Source organism: Myotis lucifugus, unplaced genomic scaffold (assembly GCF_000147115.1).
Source record: "Myotis lucifugus unplaced genomic scaffold, Myoluc2.0 scaffold_173, whole genome shotgun sequence".
Taxonomy (NCBI): Eukaryota; Metazoa; Chordata; class Mammalia; order Chiroptera; family Vespertilionidae; genus Myotis; species Myotis lucifugus.
In genome coordinates, this window is record NW_005871221.1 from 2,415,162 (window position 1) to 2,428,443 (window position 13,282).

Below are 13,282 nucleotides of genomic sequence, written 5' to 3' on the forward strand. Positions count from 1 at the left end.
TAGTAACTTCTCTATCTTGGTCTTTCTGCTTCTGACCTTGCCCCATTTGTCTGTTCTCAACAAGCAATAATTCTTTTTTCCCTTAATTTTTCATCTTAAAATCAGACTCAAAGGAAGTTGCCTATTTAGCACGGAGAGTTCCCATGTACCCTTTAGTCAATTTCTCCTACTAGTTACATCTTATATTCTAGTACTGTACAACAAGCATGTCAAACTCGAGGCAAGTGGGCTGCATGCCTCGCCAGCCGCGAGTTTGACATGCTTGCTGTACAATATCAAAAGCAAGAACTTGACATTGATACCATGTGTATGTATATGTTTTATGCCATTTTATTACATGTGTAGATTTGTGAAACCACCTTCACAATCAAGATACAGAACTTCCATCTTCCACATACTGCCCCTTTATAGTCACACCCGCTTCTTTCTTCTTAATCATCCCTAAACCCTGGAAACCACTGACTTTCCTCTATACTTTTGTCACTTCAAGGAGTTATACAGTGTGTGATCTTTTGAGATCTCCCCTTTTTTGTTTACTTATTCTTCTAATTACTGAAGAGTATGTCAGTTTCCCTCTGTTGTGGATTGTCTAGTCCCCTCCCATCCCCCAGTGTACTGTCCTTATGGCCTGTCCAAGTTGTTGCACGTGTCATTAGATTTATTGCTGAGTAGTATTCTATGGCATTGGATGAGCCAGACTTTGTTTAACTGTGCATCTGTTGTAGGGAATTTGTTTGTTTCCAGTTTTGGTTATCACAAATAAAGTTGGTATGAGCAATCTTGCATAGGTTTTGTAAGCAAATCCTGTTTGTGTGTTAGATTGGCCAGCAGTTTTCCTTTGTTATAATGTTTTGCCTCTAAGGTTATGTTGGTCTCATAAACTGAGTTGGAGATTGTCCCTTCCTTTTTTGTTCCTTGTAGGAGTTTGCATAAGATTGATGTTATTTTTTCCTTAAATGCTTGCAAGAATTTATTATTGAAGCCATTTGAGCACTTGGTTTTCTTTGTGGGAGGGTTTTAAATTATGGATCAAATTTACTAAGTAGGTATGAGACTGTCATCCTCTTGTGAGAGTTTTGGTAAATTGTTTTTTTCTACGAATTTATCCATTTCATCTAAATTTTAAAATAGTTTTATAAATTTACCTTCTTTGGGTGTAATTTGCTATTTTTCCTTTAAGCCCAGATTTATGTGTATAGTACACGCTTTTTTGGGGGTGAGGGGAGGGATCGTATAGCCAAGGTGGAAATTTATTAAAGAACAAGTACAGACTCCTATGTGGGGAAGGGGAAAGAATCTCACAGCACAGACTCCCACGTGGGGAGGGGGAAAGAGTCCCTAGTACACGCTTTTGACATTAGTATCTTTATTATCACTAGGTTAAAACTATCTTTTATTTTCCCTTATTATCAGTTCTTTGACACATGAGCTATTTAATACACACACACACATATACATATAAATTTATTTATTTTTTTTTGGTTACTCTTCACCTGAGGATATTTTTTCTGTTGATTTTTAGACAGAGTAGAAGGGAGGGGAAGAGACAGAGAGAGAAACATTGATGTGAGAGAGACACATCAATGGTTGCCTCCCACACACCCACCTGGAATCGAACCCGGGACTCTTCAGTCCACAGGCTGATGCTCTATACACTGAGCAAAACCAGCTAGGCTATTTAATACATTTTTATTGATTTCAGAGAGGAAGGGAGAGGGAGAGAGAGATAAAAACATCAATGATGAGAGAGAATCATTGATAGACGGTCTTCCCTGCTGCATGCCCCCCTACTGGGGATCGAGGCCGCAACGCAGGCATGTGCCCTGAACGGGAATCGAACCATGACCTCCTGGTTACTGAGTCTACACTCAAAAAACTTAACATCTATAAGAATAAAGAATATTCTTTATTCTTTGTTGTCATTGCTTAATTTCCAGACAGGAAAGGATTTTTTAGTTACCACTTTATATTTGAGTTCCCACTTATTCTACTATAATCTGAGAACATGTTTTGTTTGATTTCTATCCTTTGATTTTTTTTTTTGAGACTTGTTTTATGTTCCAGTACTTAGTCAGTTTTTGTAAATGATTCTGTCTGAAAAATTATGTACGTTTTGCAGTTGTTGGTCCGAATGTTCTTTATGAACATTTTGCAGTACATTTGTTCGTTGTGCTGTTCAGATCTTGTACACCTATACTATAGTTTTGTTTACTTGTTCTTCTGATTACTGGAAGAGTATGTCAGTTTCCCTTTGTTGTGGATTGTCTAGTTCCACTTGCAGGTCTATTTGTTCTTAATTTATATTATATTTTCCATTTTTATAATTTTGGATCTTTTATAGTTTCAGATTTTCTTCCAGAAATTCTTCTAGTTTTTATTTTTTACTTTTAAATTTCTTTAGCATTCTGATTATTCTTTTTATTAAAGTTTGTTTTTGAAAGCTCCATCATCTGGGTCTCTTTTGGTTCTGTTTCTGTTGTCTGCTCCTTCCTTGATTTTTGATCATAATATCTTGTCTTCTTATGTACCTGGTTATTGTAAATGCTGGAGACTTAAAATGAAAAAATTGTGGAGAATTTAAAGGCTAGAGTAATACTATCTTTCCCCAGGGCAGATTTATACCTGTTTCTGGGAGATGGTTAGTGACTTTGGCAATCCTGGGTCATTTTAATGTAATCAGGGAAGAAGGTGATTTGAAGTTAGGCTTCAGTCCTCATGAGAGCCACAGTGGGGAGAGATTCAACAGGCCTTCCCTTGGCGGTCCTCACACTTCAGTTTTTGCCCCCACAATCCTTACTGGCTGTTTCTGGACTTGGAAGATGCCCCTAGAGCAGTGGTCGGCAAACTGCGGCTCGCGAGCCACATGCGGCTCTTTGGCCCCTTGAGTGTGGCTCTTCCACAAAATACCACGTGCGTGCGCGATTGAAACTTCGTGGCCCATGCGCAGAAGTCGGTTTTCAGCCTGGGAGAGTCTATTTTGAAGAAGTAGCGTTAGAAGAAGTGGGGTGTGTCGGGTCCATCATTCATGCAGGAGTTGAGTGAGCCAGTCAGTCAGCAGTCTCAGTGCAGTGGTTAGTGCTAGTCGCGTCCGCAAATTGCGCGCGGGTGACAAAAGTACCTACTCGAAGCATAAATTTACCTGTATTTTTCCAACCAGCTGCAAATCCTACAGGTATTTTTGTCATCAATTTAAGAATAGACGAAACAAGTATACAAGACGAGTGTGGATGGGAGATTTGGAAGGAGTTGACCCCAGTGAACGTACCTCAATCAGATTGAGGACGTTTTTAGCAAAGGCCAGCTTAGGAGTACCCTAATTAAGTTAATAACAATGTACCTACCTATATAGTTTAAGTTTAAAATATTTGGCTCTCAAAAGAAATTTCAATCGTTGTACTGTTGATATTTGGCTCTGTTGACTAATGAGTTTGCCGACCACTGCCCTAGAAGAAATGTGGCCCTAATGCAGGGCTTCCTTCATCTCCCAGATCTAACTAACTCCATAGTCTTTACTGTCTGGGAACATATTTTATTCTACATTTTGTCCAGTTTTTCTAATTACTCACATCAGGAAGGCTTTTTAAATTTACTTACTTTCTTATACTGGAAGTGGAACTTCGATATTTTGTAAAAGTTCCTCTGATGAATTTGTGGCAGCTTGGGTTCAGAACTACTGCCTCTCCTCATCTTCTGCTGTCTTCTTCTCCTGGGTCAGGTGACTCCAACCACTCAGGCCTTTATTCTGTTTCCTAGCATGTTCCTCCCCTTTGTACTTGGCTATTTTCCTTGCTTGGGGCTCATTCCCTAATAGTGAATAGCTCATTCTTATTTTCCTTAAGTCTTCATCAAAGGGTCACACATATCAGCAATACCTTTTTGATCTTTCTGATGAGCACTACAAACAAAACAGCAACACCTCATCCCCTTTAAGCCTCTTATTTTTTTTCATTGTGTTCAAAACTATAGGACATGCTGTAATTCCTTTCCACCACCTTGCATAAACTTTTTATTTTTTGCATAAACTCTTTGAGACATTGTTTTGTTCTCTTGTCCAGCATCTAAAATTATCCTGCACATAGAAAATTCTCAGTTAATATTTGTTACTGAATGAATACATACATGAAATTATAATGAGGATGATAGAAGTACATGCTTTAAGGGTGATGATTAAATAAATTAATACAAGTAAGATATTAAAAACAGTGCCAGGCATATAGTAAGCGCACTCATATTATTTTTAAAAATTATTGCCTCTCAAATGATCACTTCTCATTTCTAGATATTATATAGATTGAAAATGACGTGCGTTTTATAAAACAAGCCCATTTCTACCCCCTCCCCCACGCCTATTACTATTATGGTTAGCCCCAGATTTACAGCTGTTCTACAAGGGCTGGGACGGGAGAAGGAAGCTTAATCCGTGGAACTTCGTAGCCGGAGGATTTAGAGATGAGATCTATGCTTTTAAGCATTTGTGATTTCTGCACAATCAGGTAGCAGCTTTTAATGTAACTTAGTGAACAGTTGAGTGATTGAGTAGACTGTGTTCCCTTTGAACTTTTCTCTCTTAAAGAGGGGACATTCCGGGATACTGGCACATAGGGTTTTTTTTGTGGTTTTTCTTTTAATATATTTTATTGATTTTTTTTACATAGAGGAAGGGAGAGGGATAGAGAGTTAGAAACATCGATGAGAGAGAAACATCGATCAGCTGCCTCCTGCACACCCCCCACTGGGGATGTGCCCACAACCAAGGTACATGCCCTTGACCAGAATCGAACCCGGGACCCTTGAGTCCACAGTGGCACATAGGGTTTTATATAGTGCAGATGAAATACAATACTAAGCAGATAAGCAGATAGTGCCTTCTGTAGAAGAGAACATCGAGATTTATAGACCTGAGCAGTAAGCATTGACTCAAGCAAGTGTAAAGTCAGTGTTTGCCCCAAGAGACAACAAATCTTGATGATTAAAGAATATGTAGTTAATGTTAGTATACTTACAAGGTCTCATTAGAAGTATCTGGAAATCCTGTGGCATGAATCTCTTGAGTATAACTTCCCTTTAGGAAAAACCCATAACCAGTTTTTAAGTTGAAGAGACAGAGTTCTTTAAAATACTTGGAGAGGTTGATGAGCTTTTCTCTGATTGGTTTTAACCTGGACAGCAAAGCCTTTGCCTGACAGCATTATAAACTAGCTGCTTTACCCAAGAAATTGCATATCATTTAGTTTTGGTTCATACCCATTATGATGTTTCTAAGTCTTGTGATAGTTTTAAAGATACAAGACAAGGGCAAAATATCTTTGACCTTCATTAGAGCACTAAGAAAACATGTGAAATAGCCAATGACACACTACCACATGGGACGCTTTATATTTCTGATACCATAGAATCTCTTAGAAAGTTGAGATGAGAAAAAAGCTGAAGAAAACTTCATGGAAAAGATGAACTGTAAATAAAATCTTAAGTAGGGTTTGACTCGACAGACAGAAGAATATTTTGTAATGTGAGAAATAATCAGATTTCCAAAAGCCTAAGATTTAACATGTGAGCTTTAAAAATTTATACAAAGTAATAAATGTTAAGTTATAGAAATACTTGAAAAGACATAAGTAAAAATAAATCCTAATACCAGAGAACACTACCTTTAACATTTTGATATATATCTTCCCAGACCTATTTCTGTCCATGCATAAACAGATGTGAATATATACATAGGTGTTTGTATTTGTGTATATAAATGAATGGGAAAATAAATATTTATAAAAAGGGATAAATTGTTTCATAAAGATTTACTTTAGAAGTTTTTGCTATTACAAAATGATAAATACAGTAATTTAATTGTTCAATGAAAGAGTACTATGGTCTTTGTGATTCCTAAGGTTTCCCTTTCTGAACATAGTATATACATTTGGTAGAGGAAATAGAATCATTGTTTTGACTGATAATGAATCTCTTGTAATTGTTTAGGTGCTGGATCTTCAGCTTTGAAAAGGCCATTTGAAGATGGATTAGGAGATGATAAAGATCCCAATAAGAAGATGAAACGGAACTTAAGGAAAAGTATGTAAAATCTTTATTCTTATAGATGTTAACTAGAAAAGACTCATAGTCTCAGGAAATGAAAATTTTCATAGTGAAGAATTTGATTGATTTGAATTGGGGTTTTTAGAATAAATCTTCACTGAGAAATTGATGATTAAATAACTTCTTTTGTTTCCAAGCTTCATTGCTTTGAACAGCAATTTTCAACCTTTTTCATCTCATGGCACACATAAATAATTACTGAAATTCTGCAGCACACCAAAAGATATATATTTTTCTGATATGACCAAAAAAAGGGATAATTTTGATTCATTCACACCGGACAGCTATTGTGTTGGCTGTCGTTTTTCTATTTGACAATCTAAGGGAAAAACAGGTCAGTGCCCCTGACTAAATAGTTAGGTATTGTATGCTTTAAAAATTCTTGTGGCACACTGGTTGAAAATCACTGGTTTAGGGTATATTAATTTTGCCAAATGAAAATTAATGTATAGCTATAGTAGTGCATATTATTTTTACAGTGATGTTAGCATAATAATTTAAGGAGTAATTTTATAATCATATGAAGTTATTTGTATATTTTTTTTAATTCTTCTTTTAAAAACTCTGATGAATTTATAGTGATCACTAGGAACCTACAGATGCATAGATTAAAGCAAAAATGGTTTAATATCTGATCTCTCTCTCTCTTTTTTTTTAACAGTTCTGGATAGTAAAGCAATAGATCTTATGAATGCGCTAATGAGGCTAAATCAGATCAGGCCTGGGCTTCAGTATAAGCTCTTATCTCAGTCTGGCCCTGTCCATGCCCCAGTCTTCACAATGTCTGTAGATGTGGATGGTACAACATACGAAGCCTCAGGACCATCCAAGAAAACAGCAAAGCTTCATGTAGCAGTGAAGGTACTGTATGTCTTTTACTTACTAGTGCTTTGCTATTTTATGTTGTAAATAAGGTGTTTATTTTCCTATAGTAAATTAACAGAACTTTTTTTAGATTTTAATAATATAAAGAGTTTTGTGATCTCTGGTCACAAAATTCTTTTTTGGTTGTAAAATATGTGTTGATTATACAAAATTTGGAAAACACAGAAGAAAAAGAAATAAAAATGTTAGTTGCATATTTCTGAGACAGATGATTAATATTTATATATGTTTTATTTATCCAATTTTACCCTCTGATTTTCTTCATTTAACATGTCATGAATGTTTTCCCATGTATTAAAAGCTTCATAAATAATATTTAATGGTTGTTTGAGTAACATGATATGGATGTAATATTATTGTTGTTGTTTTTTTTTTAATTAAATCTTTATTGTTCAGATTGTTACATTTGTTCCTCTTTTTTCCCCCCATAACTCCCCTCCTCCCAGTTCCCACCCCACCCTCCGCCCTCACTCCCCACCCACTGTCCTCATCCATAGGTGCACGATTTTTGTCCAGTCTCTTCCCGCATCTCCCATTCCCCTTTCCCCCTCCAAGAATAGTCAGTCCATTCCCTTTCTATGTCCCTGATTCTATTACAATCACCAGTTCATTCTGTACATCAGATTATTTATTCACTTGATTCTTAGATTCACTTGTTGATAGATGCATATTTGTTGTTTATAATTTGTATCTTTACCTTTTTCTTCTTCTTCCTCTTCTTAAAGGATACCTTTCAGCATTTCATATAATACTGGTTTGGTGGTGATGAACTCCTTTAGCTTTTCCTTATCTGTGAAGCTCTTTATCTGACCTTCAATTCTGAATGATAGCTTTGCTGGATAAAGTAATCTTGGTTGTAGGTTCTTGCTATTCATCACTTTGAATATTTCTTGCCACTCCCTTCTGGCCTGCAAAGTTTCTGTTGAGAAATCAGCTGACAGTCATATGGGTATTCCCTTGTAGGTAACTGAGTTTCTTTCTCTTGCTGCTTTTAAGATTCTCTCTTTGTCTTTTGCTCTTGGCATTTTAATTATGATGTGTCTTGGTGTGGTCCTCTTTGGATTCCTTTTGTTTGGGGTTCTCTGCGCTTCCTGGACCTGTAAGTCTATTTCTTTCACCAGGTAAGGGGAAGTTTTCTGTCATTATTTCTTCAAATAGGTTTTCAATATCTTGCTCTCTCTCATCTTCTGGCACCCCTATATTTCTGATGTTGGTACGCTTGAAGCTGTCCCAGAGGCTCCTTACACTATCTTCGTATTTTTGGATTCTTTTTTCATTTTGCTTTTCCGGTTGGATGTTTTTTGCTTCTTCGCATTTCAAATCTTTGACTTGATTCTTGCGCTCCTCTCGTCTGCTGTTGAGTGTCTGTATAATATTCTTTATTTCAGTCAGTGTATGCTTAATTTCTAGTTGGTTCTTTATCACAACATCGAGGTTCTCAGATTTCTTGTAGATCTCATTAAGTTTATCGGCAGTTTCTAGAAAATTATTGAAAGACCTTAAAAGTGTGGTTTTGAGCTCTATATCCTCCAATTCTGACATTTGTGTCCTGTTTCTTTGTCTCCACATTTTTTATGCTTTCTTGGTGCACCCCCTAGTGGTCTTTGTGCGCAGTCTTGTTGTAGTTAAGCCTTGATTGTTGTAAGTAACACAGGGAGGGATTGGCCTCCAGGCCAATTGGCTGTGAGAATCAGCTGTGTCTGCAGTGGGAGAACTTCTGTCCTGGAGCTTTAGGGAGGTGCTAATCTAGCCTCTGCCTGAGGCTATCCGGCAAATGCCTCTGTGCAGGGCTTGGGCGGGGTGGGTCCCAGGGGATCTACAGGGCGGACGGAAGGAGCAGTTATGGCTGCTCTCAGTCCCGTCCCCAGGGGCTCTTCCTCTCAGAGTCCCAGCAACAGCTGCAAACCTCGGAGAGAAAGCTGCTTTTGAGTTCCGACCGAAGCCAGACAGTCCCGCTTCTCCCATTTGAGTCTGGGTCCCTAGAGACTCGCCCGGATCTGGAGCTCAGAGTCTGAGACTCCCTCCCGATTGAAACAGACAGCCGCACCCTCAGCCGCCAGCCCGCTCCGCATGCACTCCGCGCCTTTGTATTTACTTCAGCACTGCGCCTCCTCTGAGTCTCGGTATGCTTTTCTCTTTCCTCCTAGTTGTAGAACTTCCACTCAGCCAGCCTTCCTGTGGTTCTGGATGATGTCCGTTCCGTCTTTTAGTTGTATTTTTGAAGTGGTTGTTCAAGGCAGCAAACTCCGGTGTTAACCTATGCCGCCATCTTGGTCTTTCCCATATTATTTGTTTAAACATTTCTTTATCATGGGATATTTGCTATTTGCAGATTTTTTCTGTCATAAATTTGATCATTGTCTTTGTGCCTGGTGCCTTTTCTGTGTTTCAGAGGATTTACATAGGTAATATGGTACAGGATTGAACCAATTAGTCATTCATGTAGGTTTGTAGAAAATTCCTAAATATTGGAATCCCTCTAAGAGCACATTTGACCTTTTGTAGACATATGTGAAAATGTCAAAGGCTATGTAGACTGAAGATAAGTTTTTCACTTAAAAGTTCTGTTATGTAACAATCTGGCATAAGATATAAATGGTCTGTTTTCATGATCATTCCATTTTGCAAGAAGTGTTATTAATGTAGATGCAGATATTATCCTAGAACTAAGGATACAGCAGGGAGCAAAGTCTTTATCCTCCTGGAGCTTGCATTCTAGTGTGATACGTTGGGGAGACAGACCACAGATATATAAGTGAGTAAGTTACATGTCAGGTAATAATAAGAACAATGCAGAAAAGTAAGAACTAAGCTTTAATAATATAAAACGATATTTATGTTCTGTCTTATTTATAAAAGGAGTACTTCAGGTGTGTTGAAATAGGCAGAAGAAGAAAGCCAAGAATGAGGGAAAAGGTGAAGCCAGGAATAAGGCTAAAAATACAGTTTGATAATTTAGCTATAATGTATGCTGAGAATGAGTCACAAATATAGACCTAGGTTCTCTGGCATCTGACACAAAAGCAGGTGAAATCTTGATCCACTGTCTATGACATAAGAATGGACAGTTGACTATGAGAGGCACAGTTGTTCTGGTATAAAAATCAGGTGGGCATTCTCCTTGGGTAGGCCTTTGTAAGAAGGAATAGCATGATATCTTTTAAAAGATGCCTATGGTGCAGAGATACAGTTTGTGGTTGTTTTGTAGTAACCTTTAATACTGTATAAACTAGAGGCTTCATAGCAAATTGCAATTCAGTAAAATTTGGGCGAGTTAGTAGAGTGGTACATTTTGCAATATGACAAGATTTAGATGCTATGTGTTCTCATAATAACTATTAACATTTTGGTATGTATTTTTCCAAATCCCCCCCAACTTACAATTTCAAAATCCAAAAAGCACTAAAAATGAAAAATACTTTTCTAAGTTTGATGCAAACTCACTTGATGGGAAAACTTGACTAGAATTGATGTGTGGCTATTTTTAGTCTTTATGATTCCATTTAATGTGAATATTTTATCTATTTCTTTGCCCAAACATGGGGTAGCACCTGAAATACCACTGGAGATTTAGAAAATATATGGTAAATATATTGTAGTAGCTTTCTAAACTCTGAAAAGTTATACATTCTCAAAACAATCTGGCCCCAAGGGTTTTAGGTAAAGAATGATGGGAACGCCCTAACCGGTTTGGATTGGTGGGTAGAGCGTCGGCCTGCGGACTGAAAGGTCCCAGGTTCGATTCCGGCCAAGGGCATGTACCTTGGTTGTGGGCACATCCCCAGTAGGAGGTGTGCAGGAGGCAGCTGATTGATGTTCCTCTCTCATTGATGTTTCTAACTCTCTATCTCTCTCCCTTCCGCTCTGTGAAAAATCAATAAAATATATTAAAAAAAAAAAGAATGATGGGAACTACAAAATATATACTTAAAATAGGATCATGTTTTCTTTGTTCATCTAAAAATATATTGAGGTTTTTTAAATAGTTATCACAAAGATTGTTCTCATTTTTACTGAAAACCTAATATTTCATTACCACTATTCTACTGCAATGTCACTAATCCTTTTTTAAATTTATATGCTTTCTGTTGATTACTTTACATCTTTTTGAACTAGTATGATTCTCCCTTAAGATGTATTCTACAGGTAGAATTACCAGGTCAAGAAGAAAGCCCATTTGAATGATCTGTTAATTCATTAAATATGTATTGAGATTTCTATTAATGTCAGGCATATATTTCCAAATTGTCATCCATAAGGTTATACCACGTTACAAGTTCTATATTAGAGAGTTTTATATCAACATGTGTTTGTGAAAGTAGGTTCCACTTGATAAAATTCCTTGCATTTCTTACTCACTAAGCTTGGTGTAGGTTTCTGTACCTGTTAAGACAAATCACACCATAGAATCAAAACAAGAAGAAACCAATTTCTGCCACAAGAGCCTGGCTGCTCAGCAACAGGAAGCCTACAGTGACCAATCTTCCCTTTCCTCCTCCAGTTATTTCTCCTTAGAGTCCCTCACAAATAACACCTGTAGGGACAAAAGCAGCCATATTTCATGGAAAGAATCTTATTCATTATGGAAAAAAGATCAGTTAGAAGGGGACACGAAGTGAAGGCTCTTTGGAGAGGTTCTGGGAGCTATCAGCTCTCTAGGAGACAGAAGGCATGAATGGGACTTTGTTTTGAGTAGAGAGCCGTGGGGTAGAATGTGTTTTTATGTGTTTTTACTCTTGGCCTCTAGTCTTTTAGGGTGTCATCTTTCTCAGTCTCAACCCCCTATCATGAGAAAAAAAGGGCATGATTACACTGGACGTCCCAGTCACCTTATTTCCAGGACTCATCTTGTGAATTTCAGTTTATTTGATGTGTTTATTAGGTTGGATTTGTTAGCTAGACATTTGAAACCCACCTTTCTTTGGTATAGCAAATTTTTTACCTTAATTTTCATTTCAAACAAACTTTCATTCCAGAAGTCTGAGGACTCTTCACTTTTTTATTTTTATAGCATATACCAGTTAATCTTTTTTTTTAAATTTTATTTTATTGTTTAAAGTATTACAAATAGTAGTACATATGTCTCCTTTTTTTACCCATTGACCTTCCCCCGGCCTCCCCCTCCCCCCCCCCCCGCATATGCCCTCACCCCAGTTAATAATCTTTGAATTATGTATTCCTAGAAAACTACTTAACTTGAATTTTTTTGTCAGTTGAGCTGCATTGCAAGTATTCTGTATCCTTTGATATTATTTGTCAATTATATAAACAATTTATGAATGTATTGAAATAAGTTACTATAATAACAGATAAATAAATGACTTTGACGTCTGAGAAAAGGGCAGAGAAATGGTGCTAAGTAATGTACATGAGGCTATTTTAACTGTCTGTTTTAAATGGGGGGAAACTGCATGTCTCTATCTAGTTTTTATTGGAATAAACCAAATTTACTTGTGACTCTGGCTTTTGACTTGCAGCTTGTTAGCTAGTGTTAATTCCAGGCTAGTAACTGTTCTCTCATGGATGTGATTTCTGGGGAAGAACATATTCATTCTCAGGACTCAATGAAGCATGCATTTTCCTCAGAAAGCATTGATGAGGTTGTAACCAAATGATGTGAGTGTGTGCTCAGTGTCAAGAACTACCTGACTACTTTTAGAACTCAAGATGTTAAAAAAAGGGGTTCTTGGCTTTATTCCCAATTAATACAAGGAATTTATTTGTGATTTCAAGTGTTCAACAGAATGCCAGATTTTCCATATGAATTGGGTGAATTAATTTCAAGTTCTCTTGTACAGAGTTCTTAGGCTCTTTTTTGTTTAGTGATACTACCTTATCTATATGGCTAGTCCGTCATATCAGATGGCATTGTTTATAAAGGCTGGGCTGCCAGGCTGCTCATTTGTGTGATTATCAGAATAGTTTATTTTTATTTATGGTCTTTTAAAAGCCAACTTTATTGATATAATTTATATGCAGGAAAGCTAATCATTTACTGATATTATGGTTTTTGGCAAATGTTTATAAGCGTGTAACTACCACTTCTGTCAAGATATAAAATATTTTGTCTCACCCAGAAAGTCCTCTCATGTCTCATAGTGGTGAGTCTCCCTCGCCACGTCTCTAGCCCCTGGCATCCTCTAATCAGTTTTCAGAATAGTTGTTTTGAGAGACACCTGTTAGGTATAGCTGGGATTGTAAAGAAATACAATGTGCTTTTACGTTCCAGCAACTTAAAACATTAGTCAAAAGCTAAAGCAAATACAGGGATCTTTAGGAACCTCTCTCTTTATTTTCTGATATAAAC

General features: G+C 37.1%; 1 protein-coding gene across 12 annotated transcripts in view; it reads left to right on the forward strand.

Annotated features, from left to right (window-relative positions):
• STRBP (spermatid perinuclear RNA binding protein) overlaps positions 1-13,282 on the forward strand; it is a 126,741-nt gene that overhangs the window by 81,648 nt on the left and 31,811 nt on the right. For all 12 annotated transcript variants that reach the window (XR_002831089.1, XM_023760157.1, XM_014462215.2 and 9 more), the window contains exons 11-12: positions 5,974-6,066; positions 6,752-6,951. Coding sequence is in view for 11 of the 12 variants with exons in the window: in XM_023760157.1 (XP_023615925.1) it covers positions 5,974-6,066; positions 6,752-6,951 (293 nt within the window). In the remaining variant the exon portion in view is untranslated. The remainder of the gene's footprint in view (positions 1-5,973; positions 6,067-6,751; positions 6,952-13,282) is intronic.